The sequence below is a fragment of the Vigna unguiculata genome, chromosome 1 (assembly GCF_037176805.1).
Source record: "Vigna unguiculata cultivar grain cowpea cultivar isolate G323 ecotype 2 chromosome 1, ASM3717680v1, whole genome shotgun sequence".
Lineage (NCBI taxonomy): Eukaryota > Viridiplantae > Streptophyta > Magnoliopsida > Fabales > Fabaceae > Vigna > Vigna unguiculata.
In genome coordinates, this window is record NC_140792.1 from 41,628,775 (window position 1) to 41,650,826 (window position 22,052).

The following is a 22,052-nucleotide window of genomic DNA, read 5'->3' on the forward strand; positions in this document are numbered from 1 at the left end:
GTTATAACAAAGCTTATGGGTTTGTTCACTTGAAATACCGAATTGAGAGAGACTAAGCTAATGAATTTGAGTGAATGTCCATGGATCTGAGTCGATTAATTTTAGTTATTTCTTTTAATAAATTTGGAGGTAAAGAAAATGGATTTAAAAGTTAAATTTGTAAAAAATTAAAAATAAATTAATTAATATAATAGATAAAATTAATATAGTATTATATTTATTTATTATTATCATTATTTATTATAATAATTATTATATATTATTAATTAAATAATGTAATTATTATATATTATTATTTAAATAATATAATTATTATATATTATTATTTAAATAATATAATTATTCATATATTATTATTTAAATAATATAATTATTCATATATTATTATTTATTTAATATATAATAATAATTATTATTATATGTAAAAGTTAAAGTTAAATCACCATCCCCAAATCTTCTTTTTTAGGAGAGATGATCATTCCAAAACACATATTTCTATATCATTTTACATCTTTCAAAACGAACAAAGACAAATTCTGCAAATCTCCGTATAAATTCTATCTCTGCTCGCAAATCGTGGGAAACGAACAGACCCTAAATGTTTCTATAATACAATAAATACAAGAAATTAAATAAAAGTATAAAGGCTTAATTGCTCCACTAATTTTATTTGAATGTTTGAAAGATCTCTAATTTTTTTATTTCTTCAATTTAGTTTTCTAGTTTTTAAAAAATGTTCAATTTAGTTCTTTCTATTAAATTAACATTAACGTCGTGTCCATACAGTGTCACGTGTCATATTATTGTCACCTAACAATGTTTGTTTTTAATTTTGTCTCCTTATTTATAATTTTATCCAATTTGGTCATCCTTTTTTCTTATAATAAAGTAATTTGGTTCCTCTCAAATTTGACACAAAATTAGTAATAAACTTAATTACAACTTATATATACATGTTAAATTTAAAAAAAAATTATATATCAAATCACTCCATCTAAATATTCAAATTATTTTACTTTTACATTTTTACATCAAAATAATCCCTACTTAAACTTATAATATTTTAAAAATATTTGTCACATTGAACGTTTAAAAATTACAATTGTCACTTTACATTTACATTTTTAATATTTAAAAAAATATATAAGTTTAAATAGAGATTTTTTTTTATGTAAAAATGTAAAAAAAATAATTTGAATATTTAGGTGGAAATTTTGATATATAAATATTTAAAAAATATTTTAACATGTTTATATAAGTTGTAATTAAGTTTAATTAGTAATTTAATCTTAAATTGGAGAAGGACCAAATTGTTTCATTTAAAAAAAAAAGTGATCAAAATTATAAATAAGGACACTAAATTGAAAACAAACACCGTCATGTGACAATAACATGACATGTGACACTGTACGGACACGGCGTTAACATCAATTTAACAATGACTAAATTGAACATATTTAAGAAATTGAACAAATAAAAAATTAAAAATCTTTTTAGAAATTTAAATAAGATTAGAGGACCAAATTTAGTATTAAGCCAAGTTTAAACTATAAAATAATATATTTTATTAGTTATTTAATCTTTATTTGAACACAAATTCTACATTTCAATCCTTTTTCCTAGAAATAAATATTTTGGTCAAGCATATTTCATTTTATATTAGTTTTTTGCCTCCAAAATTTTAGAGTCTAAAATACATTTAAAAGTACAGATACATGAAAACCGCAAGCAATCACTGCATGTAAAAGTTAAAATAATGAAAAACCATTTTTAAATTTTTTTATTTTAAATATTTTATTATTTTTAAGAGAAAATGGTGTATATGTGAAAATAATTTAATTTAAAATAGGGATAAAAATAGAATACAAATTATGGGGATGCAACATGTAAGTGCATGGGTGCATGAAATAAATCAGTCCAGAAACAATAATTCATAAAAGTTATGAACGATAGTAAATGAGTGGTGTAGTGAGCAATATATGTATGGTGTGTGTAGTGAGCACGGAGGTGCAACGAAGAAGATATAAACAGGCCCAAAGATAAAATAAGGAAGATGGGGTGTGCATTGTGACACGGTACAGGAAGTAAATACAACCGGTCCTAGAATTAAGGGATAGAGACGGTCTAATCCGTGGAAACAGTTGACACGGTCTGGATCGACGGTTAAGACGGGTCGGTCCAAATTGACGGTCGAAACAATTTAGTTTGCGTTTACGATCTGTTCCCGGCTGAGACATATCATCTCTAATTCATTTTTGGGTCTTTCTTCCTGCACCTCCAAAATTTCTTCTACACCTCCAAACCTTTTTTAAATTTCCAAAAAACCCTTTGACCATTTAAGAAAATCCGCAAACACCACACCCCCAAAATTATGTCGACTTCCGGAAGTAAAAATATATCACTGGAAGTCGATTTTCGGAAGCCAAAAATGACTTTCGGAAGTCAAAAAGTATCACCGGAAGTCGACTTCCGGAAGTAAAAAAAATTTCCGGAAGTCAACTTTCGGAAGTCAAAAAAATATTTGACTTCCGGGAAGTCAACCGTAAGGTAAAAAAATTGTTTTTTTCAATATTTTTAATTTATTTTAGAATTTGTATTTTTTAACTTTTAATGATTTTTTTAGTTTATTATTATATTTATTTTTTATGTTTTCATATTTTTTAAAATATAAAAAATATTAATATCTATATATATAATTTTATTTTTATTTAATATAATAAAAAATAAATATAAATATAAAAATAAAAATAAGTAAAATTAAAATAATATTAAACTTTAAATTAAAAAAACAAAAAAATAAAAAAATTCTGCTTCATTTAATTTTATTTAATATTTAAATTCATTTTAAAATAATAAAACTTTAAATTAAAAAAAAATAGAAAAGAAAATATATATACAAATATATATATATATATATATATATATATATAATATATATATATATATATATATATTCGTTTTTTTTATTTTAAATTTCATTATTTATATATATTATTTTAAATATGATTTTTTAATTATTTTTTATTTTTATTAAATTTTAAATAAATTATATAAAAATAAATTTAAATTTAAAAATAAACAAAAATACATAATTGAAAAAGTTTTAAAATATTTAAAATAACAAAACTTTAAAGTTAAAAAAATGAAAAAAGAAATATATATATATAGAAGTCGACTTTCGTATATATATAAACGGATTTTGACATCCGTTTATATATATATATATATATATATATGGAAGTCATATATATATATATATATATATTTATATATAATTTTTTTTTCTTTTTCTTTTTTCATTTTTTTTAATTGAATTATTTTTCAATTATTTTTATTTATTTATTTATTATTTTTTGAATTAATTTTTTTTAATTTATATGTTTTATAATTTTCAATATGTGTTTTTTAAAAATTGAAATAAAATAAGTTAGAAAATATAAATTTAAAAAAAAATAAAAAATGTTTAAAGTTGTTTTAATTTTACTTATGGAAGTCGACTTTCGTAATATTTTTTTATTTTCGGAAGTCGACTTCCGGTAATGATTTTTTATTTTTGGAAGTCGACTTCCGGTGATATATTTTGAATTTCAGAAGTTGACTTCCGGTGATATATTTTAATTTTCGAAAGTCATATATTTTGACTTCCGAAAGTATTTTTAGGGGTGTGATGTCCGTGAGTTTCCTTAAGTGGTCAAAGGGTATTTGGGGAATTTAAAAAAAAATTGGAGGTGCAGAAGAAATGCTTGGAGGTGTAGGAAGAAAGACCCTTCATTTTTTGAGAGGGGTTGGCCCAAGTCCTTTGTCATGGCAAATAAACCCGTGCCCGTGGGTATCACCCGAACCCGTCCCCGTTTTGACGGGGAATCCCCGCTTTGACTGGGTATGGGTATGGGTATGGGTAATACCCGAAATTTTCAACTGGTGATGGGGATGGGGATGGGGATATATATATACCCACCCAAATACCCGTCCCCGCTTAAATTACTAAACTATTTATAATTTATTAAATAATCTAAAAAATATATATAAATAAATAATATATTTACACATAAAATATAATATAATATAATATAATATAATATAGTATATATACATATAAATAAAATATACTTTTATATATATATATATATATATATATATATATATATATATATATATATATTTACACATATACATGTAATATAATATAATATAATATAATATAATATAATATACATATAATATATATACATAATAATATAATATAATATATATAATATATACGTATAAAACAAATTAATCATTTAACCAGTGAGATCTTTTATAAACAAATTTATAACATTATAAATTTATAAAAATTTAAAAAAAATATATATATATATATATATATATATATATATATATATATATATATAAAAGCATAAAATATCTACGCATATACATATAATATATATACATAATAATATAATATATATTATTATATTTATATTATTATATAATATAATATAATATATACTTAAAATAAATATATATCTATAAATATATATATATATATATATATATATATATATATATATATATATATATATATATATAAACATAAGATATCCACACATATAATATATATACATAGTAATAATAATATAATATATAATATAATATAATATATATAAATAATTATATATATATATATATAAACATAAGATATCCACACATATAATATATATATACATAGTAATATAATATATAATATAATATAATATAATATAATATAATATATATATATATATATATATATATATATATATATATAACATATTTCTCATTCTCTTTGTTTTTTGTTATACACTTTGTTTACTCTCTCAATTATCTGGTTTGTTTTTCAAGATTTAATTTTGAAGGTAATTTTTCTTCTTCTTATTACATAATTTTTACTCTCTGTACATGGTTATGTTCAAATAGGTGTTCCTCAATTTCACTCTATGAAATAATTTTTAGGTTACACATTTGATTATCTTTATTTATTTATTTATTTTCATGAAAATGTTTGACTCTTATTTTGTAGTTCTTCTTTTTGTTACTTTAGTTATACACTTTTTTACTCTCTTTTAATTGTTTGGCTTGTTCTTTAAGGTTTAAGCAGATCTTCAAGGTACTTTTCCTTTTATCATAATCTTAATTATACATTTTTTTTTCCGTTATGTTATGTTCAAATGGATATCATATCTAATTTTTTATTTTTTTTCTATGTGTAGGTGGATCGAATGCAAATGAAACCACTGATCATTTGTAAAATTAATAAATATTTTGGTTATTATAAAATTTTAGTAATGTGTAATTTTTTAGCTTTTATATAATTATTTGAATTTTATTTAGTTGTTTTTTGATACTTTAATTTGAGATTTATACTATTATAATATTTTTCTTAATATTTGACATCATGAAAATCAAAAAGAGTATGTTATTTTAATAGTGAATATTTTGATAGTATCATGATTCCGTTGGTGTGATTTTTAAATTTTTTTTATAAAAAATATTTAATTGATATATGGAACAATAAAAAAATGGGTATGGGTATGGGTATAAGAAAATACCCGTTACCCGGTGGGGATGGGGATGGGTCAAAAGTTGTATACCCGTTGGGTTTGGGGATGGGGATGGGGATGAATTTTTATTATGGGGATGGGGATGGGATCATGATACCCGTACCCGCCCCGCCCCGTTGCCATCCCTATCTGTCATGACAAGTCGTGCCCACGACGGAGATCGTTCAGATGGAGCGACAACTAGGGATGGCAACGGGGCGGGGCGGGTACGGGTATCATGATCCCATCCCCATCCCCATAATAAAAATTCATCCCCATCCCCATCCCCAAACCCAACGGGTATACAACTTTTGACCCATCCCCATCCCCACCGGGTAACGGGTATTTTCTTATACCCATACCCATACCCATTTTTTTATTGTTCCATATATCAATTAAATATTTTTTATAAAAAAAATTTAAAAATCACACCAACGGAATCATGATACTATCAAAATATTCAATATTAAAATAACATACTCTTTTTGATTTTCATGATGTCAAATATTAAGAAAAATATTATAATAGTATAAATCTCAAATTAAAGTATCAAATAACAACTAAATAAAATTCAAATAATTATATAAAAGCTAAAAAATTACACATTACTAAAATTTTATAATAACCAAAATATTTATTAATTCTACAAATGATCAGTGGTTTCATTTGCATTCGATCCACCTACACATAGAAAAAAATGAAAAATTAGATATGATATAATAATTGAAATTGAAAATTTTAATTACTAGAATATAATGTACCTTCTTCATCAGATTCATTTTCACTCATGAGAACATCTTTTCCTTTTAATTTTTTAACACCTACAAACACCAAATGTAGAATATTAGATGAGAATTCACAAAAAATACTAACAAAAAATATTAATAAATTTGAGTAACTTACCTAGATGGTTTGAGTTCCATATCCAACTTCTTGTACACATCAAAGCCTCTATAGTAATATGATGAAGTCGACTACGGTGAGAAGTTAATATCTGACCACCAGTACTAAAAGCAGATTCAGAAGCTACAGTTGTTATTGGAATAGCTAAAACATCCCTTGCAATTGCTTGAAGGGTTGGAAACTTTAACCCATTTGTTTTCCACCATGATAGGATATCAAATTCTTGTGTAACCGGCAAATTATCTTCTTCCAAGTAATAATCCAACTCTGTTTTCATAACTGTAGTTCTAGATTTTTTCTTTTTTGCCATAAACTCTAAAAATTCATTCGCATCATTATCAACCTCCTTTCCCAACTCCAATGATGTAGCTCTATAAGAAGAAGTTTCATTCTTTTTTGATTGATATTCCAAAACCAAATCATAGCACATTTGACGAATCCTACTAAGTTTCAGATCAAAATCATTACCATACAATTTATAAAAATAATATTCTAACATGTCCATCTTGTACCTTGGATCTAAAACTGAAGCAATTGCCAATATGTTATATAACAAAAAACAAAGAGAATGAGAAATATGTTATATATATATATATATATATATATATATATATATATTATATTATACTATATTATATTATATATTATATTACTATGTATATATATATATTATATGTGTGGATATCTTATGTTTATATATATATAATTATTTATATATATTATATTATATTATATATTATATTATTATTACTATGTATATATATTATATGTGTGGATATCTTATGTTTATATATATATATATATATATATATATATATATATATATATATATATATATTTTATAGATATATATTTATTTTAAGTATATATTATATTATATTATATAATAATATAAATATAATAATATATATTATATTATTATGTATATATATTATATGTATATGCGTAGATATTTTATGCTTTTATATATATATATATATATATATATATATATATATATATATATATATATATATATATATATATATTTCTTTTAAATTTTTATAAATTTGTAATGTTATAAATTTGTTTATAAAAGATCTCACTAGTTAAATGATTAATTTATTTTATGCGTATATATTATATATATTATATTATATTATTATGTATATATATTATATGTATATTATATTATATTATATTATATTATATTACATGTATATGTGTAAATATATATATATATATATATATATATATATATATATATATATATATAAATAAAAGTATATTTTATTTATATGTATATATACTATATTATATTATATTATATTATATTATATTATATTATATTATATTTTATGTGTAAATATATTATTTATTTATATATATTTTTTAGATTATTTAATAAATTATAAATAGTTTAGTAATTTAAGCGGGGACGGGTATTTGGGCGGGTATATATATATCCCCATCACATCCCCATCCCCAGTTGAAAATTTCGGGTATTACCCATACCCATACCCAGTCAAAGCGGGGATTCCCCGTCAAAACGGGGACGGGTTCGGGTGATACCCACGGGCACGGGTTTATTTGCCATCTCTAGCGACAACTAATATTCGTCAGCTCAAACTGATTTAAATCGAAAGTTTAATAGTATATTTAAAAAAATAATATTTTTTTTATTTTTTTTAAAAAAAATCATGGGCTGATCTGATCGACAGAATTTTTGTAGACTTTGTTGGTATGAATTCAAGTGTGAGTCTAAGTCCCACATTGATCAGAAATGAGAAAGTAAAGCATTATATAAGAATAAAGACCCATAAACCCATTGCTTTAAAGTTTTGTGTTGAGAGTGATGTAGTGTCTTATGTGGTTAGACTCAGATTCCATTGGTGGTGTTCTCCTCAGTGATACCCTCCTTAAAACCTACCATTTGTAACCTTATAATTACTTTTAATTGGAAATTTTTTAACTCGTGAATTTTTTTAATTCCAACTCACATTACATAGACGAGGAACAAGCCTTATGAATCGAGCGAGATTGATTGACGGCTCTGGTATTTATTATTAATATTCTATTGTCAACATGTATTTAGAATTAGAATTAGGAGATTATAACTATTGATTCATAAAATGGATTGGGTTAATCTGTCATAAATGCCCTTCTTCTTTTTTATTATAAATGTTTTGGATGATGTGATAAGCATCCAAAGGATTTTCAGAAATCATTTCCCATCTTATGATATTCCCAGCATCATGTATATTGCAATCAGTTTCATTTTACATTTCTCCTTACAATTATATTAGATATATAATATGTCGCCGTATGTAATTATGAAAAATTCCAAAAGTTAATTACAATTTACAATAAACAAAGTATGTTAATATCAATAAAATTAAATGTTATAAATTTATATTTATAAAACTCTGGAACAATTTCTCATACTCGATACTTGTTCAATAAGTGAAAACCTTATTCATTGTGAATAATTTTTATGAATAATTTTTGTTGATTATCACTCAGAAGCAATATAAATGTATTTCATAAAACATGATATTTTGCTAAGCATAAAATTAAAATATTTATGGCCCCTCCTGTTCCTTTCAAGAAAGTTAGTTTTTTTTTTTTTTAATGAGTTTGATCACAAATGTATAAGCATAATTTGAGACAGAGCAATTGGCGTACGCAAGACCCATTTTAGCATGATAAAGGGATTTGATATTCTGTCTTTTGCTATGAATATCATATGAAGTGATAAAGTAGCAACAACAACGTCTGAGGGTATTAATAGTTAGGTGGTGTGTCTTGAGTCAAGACAAAAAATCAAAAGTCTCAATGTTTTTTCATAACCTAATTTCGATATAAATTTAGGTAAAGCATTGCATCTGGTAAATACACTAGAATATAACACAACCATGTGTATATAAAAGTCCTATCAATGTTTGTAAATAAAAGCCTAAGTATATAATATAGTTTGCAGTGAATTTCCATTTTCTTCTCTACGTGTAAAACATGTTTTTCGGTCTCTATACTATGAGTAGAATTTATTACCGTTATTTTTATGTATGTTTCAAAATAAATTGACAAGGATTAAATTAAAAGTATATAAGAAGATGCTGGATTGACAAAGAAAGGGAGAGAAATCTTGAGACAAAGAACAAGCGAAAGGAAAGAATATCACTAACAATATATTAAGAAGATTTTATTTCCTGTGTTAACAATTTAAAATATTAATTTTATCCTTTAAAATATAATTATTTATTAAATTTTTAAAAATTAACTGTTATTTTTACAAACTTTTTTATAAAATAGTTTATTTACTCTTCTTTTTTTCTTTATTTATTAACAATTATTCTCTCATCTTTTTTTATATATATCACTTTATTTTAAATAAATATTATTTTATTTTATATATTAACTAATAACATTACATTATAATAACGCTTTTGTGTATGCTAGTTGTACCTGATAGTTCTACCTCGCTTAAAAATTGAAGTTTAAAACAATTTTAATACTACTTTTTCCTTTAATCTTAAGAATATTACTTTACAAATTTGAAATCGGGATACTTTGTATTAACTATTTTCACATTTTTATATAATACACTTAAAAAGTCATTAAAAAGTCATCGTGTAATAAAAATTATATTGTAGTGACTTTTGAATATCAATGAACTTTATCTTTTAATAAATTAATTTTAAACTAACTAAAGACTAAAGGACTGTTTTGGCTTCCTTTTAAAAACGTAAACTGTTAAATTAAACTTAAAAAGAAAAAAAAAACTGAATAATCTGTATGATAGACAATTTTAATAATTTAGCCTTCTAAAAAACATTTAAAACTACAAGTGTAACACTTCAAAATAATCTACTCCACACACCAAAACTAAAAAAAAAACAGTGTATGAAAAGACTAGTTATCCAACATCATAGAAAAAAAATAATGTAATAAACTACACTTCTATATTTACTTTATTTTATTTTCTCGAACTAAAGCATAATTTTCTATCTATCATATACAAATTACAATTAAAATGAAAAATTAAACAATAAAATTAGTTATGATCCAGATTACGTTTATGTGAAGTCATCTAAAATATGATTATCACAATGCTCAAATTTTCCAATTCAAACTTAACATTCAAAGTTTTAAGTCTATACATATCATAAATCACTAATACCAACTATTTCAAAATATATCACATCCAATATTTCATTATATGTTTCTTTAGAATGTTAAAACCATTTATAAAAGCTAAAAAAAAATTGTAACTTGGTATTTTATCGGCAAACTAACTTCTATACAAAATTGATAGGTTTCTAGAGTGAGAGTTCACTAGAAAAACATAATATCTGTGAAATATAAATACAATCAATAAATTAATTCTCGGCTTTTATTATTATTATTATTATTATTATTATTATTATTATTATAATACCGATACTATTTGACAGAAAAATAAACAAAAAATTGCTTCATAATAACATTAGAAACATGAAAAAAAATGTAAAAAGAGTCTTAAAATACGGAATGGAAAAATAAAAGTTGACTTATAAAATTCAAGTAAAATTAATATATTCTATAAGCAATTAATTTTTTATAATAGATTTAAAATGATTGTTTTCATTGTCTAACAAGTTTAAGATGAAAGATTGTATTAGTTCTCAAAAAATCATATAACATACACATTTTTTTGAATGTAAATAATTACACGTAAATGTGTCTGTCTTGTTGATAATGAATTATATGTGATTGAAAAATCGAAAAATCATCAATGATCCTGCATAAATCTTCTTTCATTATTTTTCTGTGATTTGATGTCATTTATAAAAGCCACCACATACATGTATCATTAACTCCTCTGCCACAAAGTTCATATCTGAAATCAACTCCTTTTTTTGAAAGGTCAATAATTCTCTTTAATCTTAAGTTTAGTTTCGGTGTATTGTTGCAACTTTCTGAAGTATACATCTATCAACAAAATTTTCATTTAGAAATAACCAAAACAATCAAATACACTTTCAAGATGTTTTTGTGGAAGTGTCAAATGATGTTTGCATCGAGTTTTTAACTATTTTTTTTTTCATATAATATCAATTACCAGATGATAAAAGTTAACCAAAGTTAGAATCAAATAATTACGTTTTTGACAATTGTATTTTTAGCCGAAAAAATGACATCCTAACAGTTAATTATAATTTTTAATTTATTGATAAGTAATATATTTAATAATTAATACTATTATCATAGTTAGGAGTTCCATTTTCAATAAACGAAATCCAAGATGAAAATAACATATCTTCGATAATCATAGTTCACTGACATAATAAATGAAAAGAAAAATGAAATTTATGTTTCATGGTAGCAGCAGAAGGATAAACAGGTATAATGTGATCAATAATACAATTTGGTGACTAGGGAAAAAAAAAAAGAAGGTAGTGTAGTGAGTAAAAAATGCACCTTAATTAGTATAGGTAAAAAGATTAAAATGAGATTAATCTATATAAATTATTAACATCAATTGACTATCAAAAATACACTGTGTGCCTGAATCTTAGTTAAGAAGTTAAGTTAAATTTAACTCAAAAAACAAAAAAAAAACAAAAATACTAGAGCAAACACAATTTATAATTGTATGGTCCAAGTAACGTGTTATACAGGTTAAACATCAAATATTTAATAAGTAAACAAAATACTTGATCAGTCCTATATATTCTGCAAAAATGTTGACTATTATAATAATTATTGTTTTAATTTTATAATATAACATTTATCATTTTTTTTCACTAATACTTCTAATAAGTATTATTTTAACTTTTTAATATGATAATTTTTGTATTCAAAAGTAATTAAAAAATTTTAAATCTTGCTATACAATTAATAAAGAAGATTATTTTTTTACACAATTTTCTTCTAGTTTTACCATTATAGTAACCATATTTTTGAATTTAGATAGTTATTCAAAATAAAAGAAAATTAAATATTTTTTTAATGTAAATAATTATTATTCATAATAAAAAAATAATTTACATAATAAAAATATTATTATAAAAAATTATAAAAAAATTGTATTTTTATAGTTTTTTTATAAAAAATATTTTACAGTTAAAAAAATATTTTTAATAATTAAAAATTATTTTATAATTAAATAAATTTTTTGTTATAATAAAGAATGACACGTATACCACATATGTTTTTACTATTTTTTTAAGTTTTTTTATTTTTTTCATTTTTCATTTTTTATAATTTTATAATTATATTATTTTTTTCTTTGATTTGATATTTTCCTTTTTTTTAAACTATACGCGTCAAGGAAAAAATAATTTAAAATATTGATTGTAAAAGTATTATTTAATATTTTTTCAAAATAATTAGAAACTTTAGTAGAATATCTCTAATCTTTAGTACATTATTTCTGAGTGTGAATGTAATATTCTTAACGAATTATTTAAACTAAGATATTAATATTTTTTAATTTATCTGTTTGCCCGGAATGGTTGTTGATTGGGTGCACAGAGAAAACATCCTCTTTCTGAATTACTTCGAAATGCGTGTTTATCTTTTTTATTGATACTTTATATAAAATGAAGAAATATAGATGAAGTATTCACTACTTTCAAATATTATTAACATATAGGAACTTATTTCAAATTATTAAAAGTACAATTCACTTACCTTAGAATATCTTTATTTTTTTTACCATAAAAAGAATATATTTTATTTACACCTTCACATTATATTATTATCACTAAGTTAAATAGTTATAAAAATCGGTTACTGTTGTCTTCAATAAGTTTGGTTGACTTTCAAGGTCTGTACATATAGTGAAGTTTGTTCATCCCTGGGAAAAAAAAAAAATATATATATATATATATATATATATATATATATATATATTAAAAAGGAATTAAAAATAAAATATTAACAGGAAAAACGAAATAAGATATTTTGAAAATCTTACATATTTAATACTTTATATTTCAAAATAGTTTTTGTTGAAAATAATAAATATTAATTTCTTAACAGAGGTCTTTAAAAGTTAGCCTTTACTGTTAGTCGGTGGACAAAAATAAATCACAATATTATATAAGGTGTCATTCATAATTAAAAAGGATGTTTATATGTTTTATACCACGAAGTTACGTGATGAACATGATATGTAGAAAATTATATATATATATATATATATATATATATATATATATATATATATATATATATATATATATATATATATATATATATATATAATCAAGGATCTGTAGTGCTTACCTACTTGAAAAATTGGATGCTTCCTAGTAGCTGTTTACATAAAAGTTAGTGCAACAATTTAAAATAAAAAATCTGCATCAATATTTTAAGTTAAATTAGAATAACAATTGTGAGTTAAGTGCATACTTTTTTTTAAATCTAATTAACCTTTTGATTTTTCGAGAAGAATGTTTGATTATAATGTAAAAGTCGGAAGATGAAACATTAAAATGGAGAAAAAAAAATACCATATGCTAAAACCAACTTGAACAAAAACTTTAAGACACCTAGTGTAATGTTGGCATGGTCACAATTATGGTTCACATTAAAAGTCAGGTGATTATGCTGTTCATGTGAGCCTATATGTACTAACACATAATTCGTACACATTCATCGTGTTCGGTGATTGTAACAAAATGAATATTAGCTTATAGCATATTCAAAAGCAAAGGCTATGGTATAGGCTTTTGGTGAATGAAAAATGTGATTAAAGCAAAAGCATCCACATTGAACCTACTAATCCAAAAATATGACAAACACAAATGATTCATACCCTAACATGTGTGATGCAAGAAGAATACACAGAAATAGAAGGTTAATTTGACTTTGGCAGAGATTTTACAACAAGTGAAGTATTGAATTTTCACTTGTCGGCCAAAGGGACCCTACTGGCCACCATCTTCCAACCTTCCTCCATTTTTCTTCCTCTGTGTGTGACCGACAAAACAGTGTTTGCCCCAATCTTGTAAAATTTGTCTGCACATAGAGATCAAGAAAGAAGCTCTTGCAAGTTGTAATTGAAAATTGAGGGTGCGTGCACATTAATTATTTGCTTCAGTTCAGGCTGCACTATACCTGTGTTACTTTCAAATCTATTTTGTGGGGTTATTAGTTCAAGAAATTCCTGAAGCCGTGTGTGTAGAGCAAGACTTGTGCTCAATAATAATGCCTCCGTGTATTGTGATTTTGTGGTTCCTCAAGTTCATGTACTTCGACACCTCATACCTAAATTGTAGTTGGATTCATGGGACTCTGATCCACAAGATCAATTTGAAAAGAGGTTCGAAACTTCTTCTTCCATTAGCAGACAAAATTGAACATCAAATTATTGACTCACCACTTTAACATGGTCATTTTTGTTCTTTGTTCTGATTATATAAATTCACTCATAAAGCATAATTTTCCTCTCAGTCTAGTTATCTGCATAATTGGGGTTATAAAGTCTAGTTATCTGCATAATTAGGGTTATAATGGATAGTTAACAAATTCTCTGAGTTACTAGCCGTGAGTCTATCTGTTTTTTTTTCCTTTTGTTTATCAAAGAGAAACATTTGAAGGGAATTGAAATTAAATTCGGTATGGTTAGTACTTGTCACTATTGAACGTATTATTCTAAGTTTGTTTATACTAAAAGGGTGCATTGGTTGCAACCTATTTAGACTCATTTCCTTGATTGATCAACATATTAAGAATATAAGGTATAGTATTCTACCATCACAAAGAAGGATTACTTACTATACGTGTCAGTCAATCATTCATGTGCCCCCATTTTCAATCAAATAAAGCTTTGGGGTCCATTAATGGATAGCTACTGACCCACCACTCCATTGATGAAATTCACAGGCTATTATAACACACCGTTACTCACTTTGATTCATGAGAATTGACTAAATCAGAATCTGCCCCACAATGCCTTTCGTTTTAACTTTTATCTGTTTTATCATTTATTCATTGGCTCACTTTGGTCCTTATATAGACATTTTATGCTTGACTGAATGGTAAGTGACAGAAGGGGAAGGGAAATTGTGCGGTGAAAAGCACCAAACGCTGGGGTTAATCCAGATATTGCTTTCATAGCTCAGACAAAAATACCTGTAGCCTTCAATGAAAAGGGAAAAGCCTACAGACACAAGCCTAGGTTCTAGTTTGAATGTGAAAGCCATGCAACACAAAATAAAGAGCCACATTTAAGGCACATCCATCTACCCCTTCTGGATCCCATCACCTGTTTCAACCTTTCCAACCTATCTTACAGATTTTCTGTCATAAATAGATGAGGGGTGAAAAAGTGGGAAGAAAGAAAGTTACACTAAGCTAAGTGCCTAAAGCTGTAAAAAATGCAAGGTATAATTGAATCAATGATATCTAACTGTTAAGGAACTCCATTTTTTTTGTAATGATGTATAAATAATAATTATTACTGATATGTTTAATGCATCATTTGATCTCAGATGGGGACCCACTATTTTTCTTATTTATATCAAACTGACTACCACACTATTCTCCCATATGCACCTTACCTTTAGCAGCTTCTCTCTCACACCTTTCATTTATACAAAACAGCATCATTCTCCTTTCTGCTAACACTTTAACTAGCTTTTCTTCATGGCTCTCTTTCTCTTTGCTATTTTAATCTTCATGGCCCCTTCAAGCAATGCCTATTGGCCACCTTCACCTGGCTACTGGCCAAGTTCTAAATTCAGGTCTATGAGTTTTTACAAAGGCTTTCGAAATCTCTGGGGCCCTCAGCACCAAAGTCTAGACCAAAATGCATTAACAATCTGGCTTGATAGAACCTCAGGTCTGAATCCGATCACTTTCGATGCTCTCTCTTTCTCTTGCATGATATCATTGAAATCTTAATCCACCTTCACTGCTTTGTTTCTGATGATCAGGAAGTGGCTTCAAGTCAGTGAGGCCATTTCGATCCGGTTACTTTGGGGCTTCCATTAAGGTCCAACCTGGTTATACTGCAGGAGTTATAACAGCTTTCTATGTAAGAAATGGCCTCAAGAGATCATATAATAAACTGTTATTGGTAGTGTAGTTAGTTAATTAATTACTATTATTAGTGAGTATAATGATTGTTTGACTAATGGCAGCTCTCAAACAATGAAGCACATCCTGGTTTCCATGATGAAGTGGACATTGAGTTTCTTGGGACAACATTTGGAAAGCCTTACACTTTGCAGACCAATGTTTATATAAGAGGGAGTGGAGATGGGAGAATTATAGGCAGAGAGATGAAGTTCCATCTCTGGTTTGATCCAACCCAAGATTTTCATCACTATGCTATTCTGTGGAGTCCCAAGGAAATAATGTGAGTCACTATACACAATACACTGTTACTGTTTCTGAATGTATGTGTGTGACTGTGGCTCTTCTTGAAATTAAATGCATAATTTTTCAGTCCTAATCCAAAAGAAAGAGATAGACAAGGTAGGAACTACTTAGATATAGGTAGGAAGGAAGATCAAAGGAACTTAGTAAGATTGGATTCTGTTAATGTGGGATCAGATGCATTGGTTCTTATCACAAGGTGTCACAGTCTAGCCAAAACTGATTGGTTAGACATTTGCTATTCAGAATACTTTTTTCTTGTATAGAAAAGGACTAAAAATAAGTGTGAGATTAGATAAGTGATAGGATTATCGAAAAATGATATAACCGGACTGATATTTTGTAAGATGGAAGGGCAATAATTTGATTTTCTGAAGTTAAGGCAAGTAGAGATTTTGCAGGAACAGACATAATGATGTAGAAAAATTGTAGAATCAAGGTCACATGAGTGGCACAAAAAACCCAAGCATCAAAGTGTGGGGTAAGCAAAATCTGCTGACTCCCAACTAATGAAAAAGCTAAAAGAAACATTTAAGTAATTGATCTACCAGTTCCTTAGACAACTGTAATTATAAAATGAGTTTCAAGTGCTGAGTGGTGCATATGGTGAATCTTAAAAAAGGTGTCTAATTTGTATTGTATTGCATTGTATTACCTGGTTAACATTGCTTTCACTGACATTGAATTGCGTGTCAGATTCCTAGTGGATGATGTGCCAATAAGAAGGTACCCGAGGAAGAGTGGTGCAACGTTTCCTCTGAGGCCAATGTGGCTATATGGTTCAATATGGGATGCTTCATCATGGGCAACCGAAGATGGAAAGTACAAAGCTGATTACAAATACCAACCCTTTGTGGCAAAGTATTCGAACTTCAAAGCTAGTGGTTGCTCAGCCTATGCACCACGGTGGTGCCACCCGGTTTCAGCCTCACCATATAGGTCCGGTGGGTTGACCCGACAACAAGACAGAGCCATGAGATGGGTGCAGAGATATCTCATGGTTTATAACTACTGTCAAGACCCGAAGAGAGATCACAGTCTAACACCTGAGTGTTGGGGTTGAAGTGTTTGAAGTGTTTGAAGTATCGAAGATTATTTGGGAGTGAAAATAATGTTACTTTTTTTTGGTCGCGAAAACAAAAACACTGTTGTCTTGTGATTTGTTTTGTTTTTTTGTTTGAGAAAGTTTGATTTAGTTTATGTGGGTCAGTTGTGATGGGGCCCCTAGCTTGGCAGCTGCATAATGCAAGAGTACGGGGTTTTGCGTCCAAGGCTCTCAAGACACGAGAATATTTGGAAGATTGTGTGTTTTGTTTTTCTTTTAGACAGAGGAAAAGGAAAAGGAATAATATCAATGTCTAAGTCCAATGAAAAATGGGTCGGTGAATGTGGCACCATTGAGTGCGAATACTAAAAAATCACACACTTTATTTAATAATGTTATTGTCATTTCAATGATGAAAACCAGAACCTATCTCTCTCTGTGTTATGGGGAGGGGGTAAGTGTGTTTTCATGACTTTTTGGTGCATGTGAAACTTTATTACTACCATGAAAAAGCTTGTTGCACCAAAAAAAATAATATTTATAGATACATATAGCATGATTATGTAGTAGGAGGTTGTGGACCTTTGGTTTCATTGGAAAGCAATTGAAAAGGAAGTGGGAATATTTAAAGAGCATGTAAATCATATGGAAAACTTTATTAATGGGTAAATAAATAATTGCATTACTTTTGTCCATGTAATCCATAATTCGTTTGATAGGTATATTTTTATTAGTCGTAAGTATTTCAGAAGTTAAATTCACCATCTCTCACATTTTTTCATATATATCAAACTAATATTATAATTTGTACTTGTTATATCAAATCTCATTTCGTTTAAGAATAGAGGTTAAACACCAATTTAAATATTTATTCTTTTTTCCACCTTTTGAGATATTTTTTTAAGGACAAAATTATGATGGAACTTTCATGCTCCAAAACGGACAATGTCTCAAAAGCATGGACGTGTTTTAAGTATTTATAATTAGTTTTAGATTTTCTTAAACAAGTAATATTTATAAATTTTTTAATAATAAAAAAAAAACTTAAAAGGTCATAAAAACCGTGTTAAAAATATTTTTTTATTTTAAAAAATTATTAACATGTTCTTGTAATGGTAAGGAGTCAAATTTATTTTAAAATAATGTTAACTTGATGTTTGAAATATAAAAAGAAATCTAATTCTGATTTTTAGAATTTGTTGTCTCTTTCAGTATATACTCTCTTCACTCCTTTATCTATTGCATTGTATGTTTAACCTTTTCTCTGGTCTTTGCTCAATATAGTAAAATGAACTAAATTTACCAACTTGTACTCTTCTCAATTAAATTTGTGTAAGAATTCAACCATATTTCAATACATGTTTATTCTAAAAGATTCGTAGAATTCCAATTAAGTTCTATTATTGTATGCAGCAGTAGGATTATAGAAAAGAGTAAACTAAATCAAATTGGTCCTAAATTGAACTATACGTTAAAAACTTAAATTGTTTGGAAAAAAAGAAAACTAAACTGAAATGTTATTTTAAATTAGTTATAACAAAACAATTATTCTTAAATTAAACTGAACTTTCATTTATAATATTGGGAAATATGCTTTAAAATAAGACATGAAGAAATAATGGTTTAACTAATCTAGATAACTCTAACACTTCAACATCAATTAAAATAGTTTGCCTTAATTCAATTTATTTAAAAAATAATATAATTTAATTTTAATTCAATTATAACATAAATTTAATTCAATTTTATAATATTTACTTTTAAAATTCAGTTCATTTTTATAATAATTCTGTTTTATTTATATATTTTATCAGTAGCTAATTGCTTATATTCATCTCATAATTAACCTAACCTAAACTTTCTTAATGGATTATAAAATTTTACCTTTAAACTTTAGTATAATTAAATTTGTATTTTTTAACTCTTTGGATCATCTCAAATTAGGATTAGTTAGTAAAACCATAGAAATTGAGCTTGAAAGTTTTAACTGATTGGGAAGTTTGGCCAATGCATTAGTTTTATATCAACTCATCTCAAACCCAGGCAATGGAATTTTAGGTTATTAAATTTTGGACATAAATTAAATATATACTTTTTTAGCATGATCATGGTTTATCTTGTAAAACACTCGTATAAACTGAGTGTTCAAAAGTTTGAATTGAATTTGACATTTTTATCTAACCCATAATAACTTATGATTTGCATCAAATATTGGACAAACTCTAGCTTAAAGGTACGGTTTAACATATTTACCGGATCTAACATCTCATTTCAAAAGCATAAGTAGAGTAAGTTTTTGTTCATCACTGTTTGGAAATCAAAAGTAAGTTTAAGTAACATTTTAATTAAAAAAAAACTGAACAACATATAAAAGTAAAATTCAAAAATTTATTATTTTAATGTTTTGAGTTGGTGTAGCGTCAACCCCTTAGATAAATTTGGTATATGTTTCATTGTATTGTCTTTTTCAATAAAACTTTTAAAAGACTCATCATTAACACTATATGTTAGGCGAAATATTAACGCTGGACAAAAATTAAGAGAAATAGTGAATTGATTTGTAATAAAAATCGTATTTTTAAAATATTTTTTTTCTTTTAAATATCTAAGTTCAATTAAAAGTTTTTCTTTAATATAACAAAAGATAATTAAAGAGAGTAGGGGAGAAAATATTGACACAAGGTATTTTATACGAGTTTGGATTAGAAAACCCTATGTCTAGTTGTTAATGTCTCTAAAGAGGAATTAACTCGATCACTAAAATAAACTGAACTTACAATCACAGAAAAAAGTGTTTAAGGTTTAGAAAGTACCTCTCTTGAAGACACAAGAGATGAAAGAGACATTTCTTGAATCACATAAAGAATGAACCACCTCCTTTGATGAACAAATTTCCTACCAACAAGGACAACACTCAATCTCCAAAGAATTCACTTGATGAAAGTTATCGTTCTTCCCACACTAAATTTTTCAAAACCCTTTTTACGAACACATAAAGTTTATCTAAGAGTCACAACTCTAAACCTTTGAATGAAAAAGTTATTTTCGAGATATATTTTGTCAAACATATATAGACTTACTCTTTAAAAAATTAAGTCAAAAACCTTTACTCTTTAAAAAATTAAGTCAAAAACCTTTACTTTTTAAAAAATTAAGTCAAAAACCTGAAGAGTAAAGTAACAATTGTAGTTGGTAATCGGTTATTTCAAGAGATAATCGATTATAACACAAGCTTTTCTAAAAATATTTTTTTGCTATGATAATTGATTATTCCATAATCATTTTTGAAAAACTTGAATTTGTAGCTTTAATGAAAAATATAATTTTTTCAGAGTTAATCTTTGTGTATACTGATTTGTGAATTCATATACTAAGTCTTACATACACAATTTTTCACTTTATAGATCTTATTACTAAGGCTTAATATAGAATACAAATCTTCTAATATGTATATCATCACTTAAGGTCTTGGGATTTGCTTTTATCATCATCAAAATTTATAAGAATGATTTTCTTTCTTTACCTTATGCCCACATTATTGTCAAAGATTGATCTTGATGAAGAACTCAAACAAGTCTCATCACCCACCTATATCAAGTTTACTACTTAGCTAAACTCAAATCCACCTAATAAAGTGGGTGATTAATATTTGATATCTTAAATTCAAATTGAATGGAAGTGTTTTAAACTTGGTATCACTGTGATCCAATCTAAAATTATTAACAAATGCGTGTAAGAAACCAGAAAAGTACAGACAAAAAATCAATTCAAACTGAAACCTTAGTGAAAAACTCCTAAAAAATTGTGTAAAATAACTACTGCCCACCTCGTATTTAATATATATATATATATATATATATATATATATATATATATATATATATATATATATATATATATATATATCATTGTCATAAACTAAGTGTTTCGTAAGAAAAAAGGGTTAGAAAAATATAACTCACTAAAATTAACTTCACAGATGAAGATGATCCAGTATAATATTTACAAATGTTCTTGCAAATATAACACTCGCTTCTTCTTTTTATATATAAATAAAAGAATAAGAAAAACTTGTATTTTGTCCATCAATTAAAGTTATAAACGGAATTAGTTGGCACATTTCAATGGCATTGGTTTATTCGATAGGATTCAATGAATCTAATACACCACTTGCTGATTTTTGTTCAGCA

The 22,052-nt window shown here is 25.7% G+C and overlaps 1 protein-coding gene across 1 annotated transcript; it reads left to right on the plus strand.

Moving 5' to 3' along the window:
- The first annotated feature begins 14,907 nt into the window (after positions 1 to 14,907).
- LOC114173241 (putative xyloglucan endotransglucosylase/hydrolase protein 32) lies at positions 14,908 to 18,281 on the plus strand. The gene is made up of 4 exons (XM_028057510.2): positions 14,908 to 16,278; positions 16,373 to 16,473; positions 16,580 to 16,797; positions 17,514 to 18,281. Exons 1-4 carry the CDS (start codon positions 16,083 to 16,085, stop codon positions 17,878 to 17,880), a joined length of 882 nt encoding a protein of 293 aa, XP_027913311.1. The 5' UTR covers positions 14,908 to 16,082; the 3' UTR covers positions 17,881 to 18,281.
- The last annotated feature ends 3,771 nt before the right edge of the window (positions 18,282 to 22,052 follow it).

What these genes read in the sequence shown, in the direction of transcription:
- LOC114173241 (XM_028057510.2), top strand. Translation starts at nt 16,083, where the DNA reads ATGGCTCTCTTTCTCTTTGCTATTTTAATCTTCATGGCCCCTTCAAGC. An exon ending in GAGTTATAACAGCTTTCTAT is followed by an intron (nt 16,474 to 16,579) that starts GTAAGAAATGGC and finishes GACTAATGGCAG; the next exon opens with CTCTCAAACAATGAAGCACA. An exon ending in TGGAGTCCCAAGGAAATAAT is followed by an intron (nt 16,798 to 17,513) that starts GTGAGTCACTAT and finishes ATTGCGTGTCAG; the next exon opens with ATTCCTAGTGGATGATGTGC.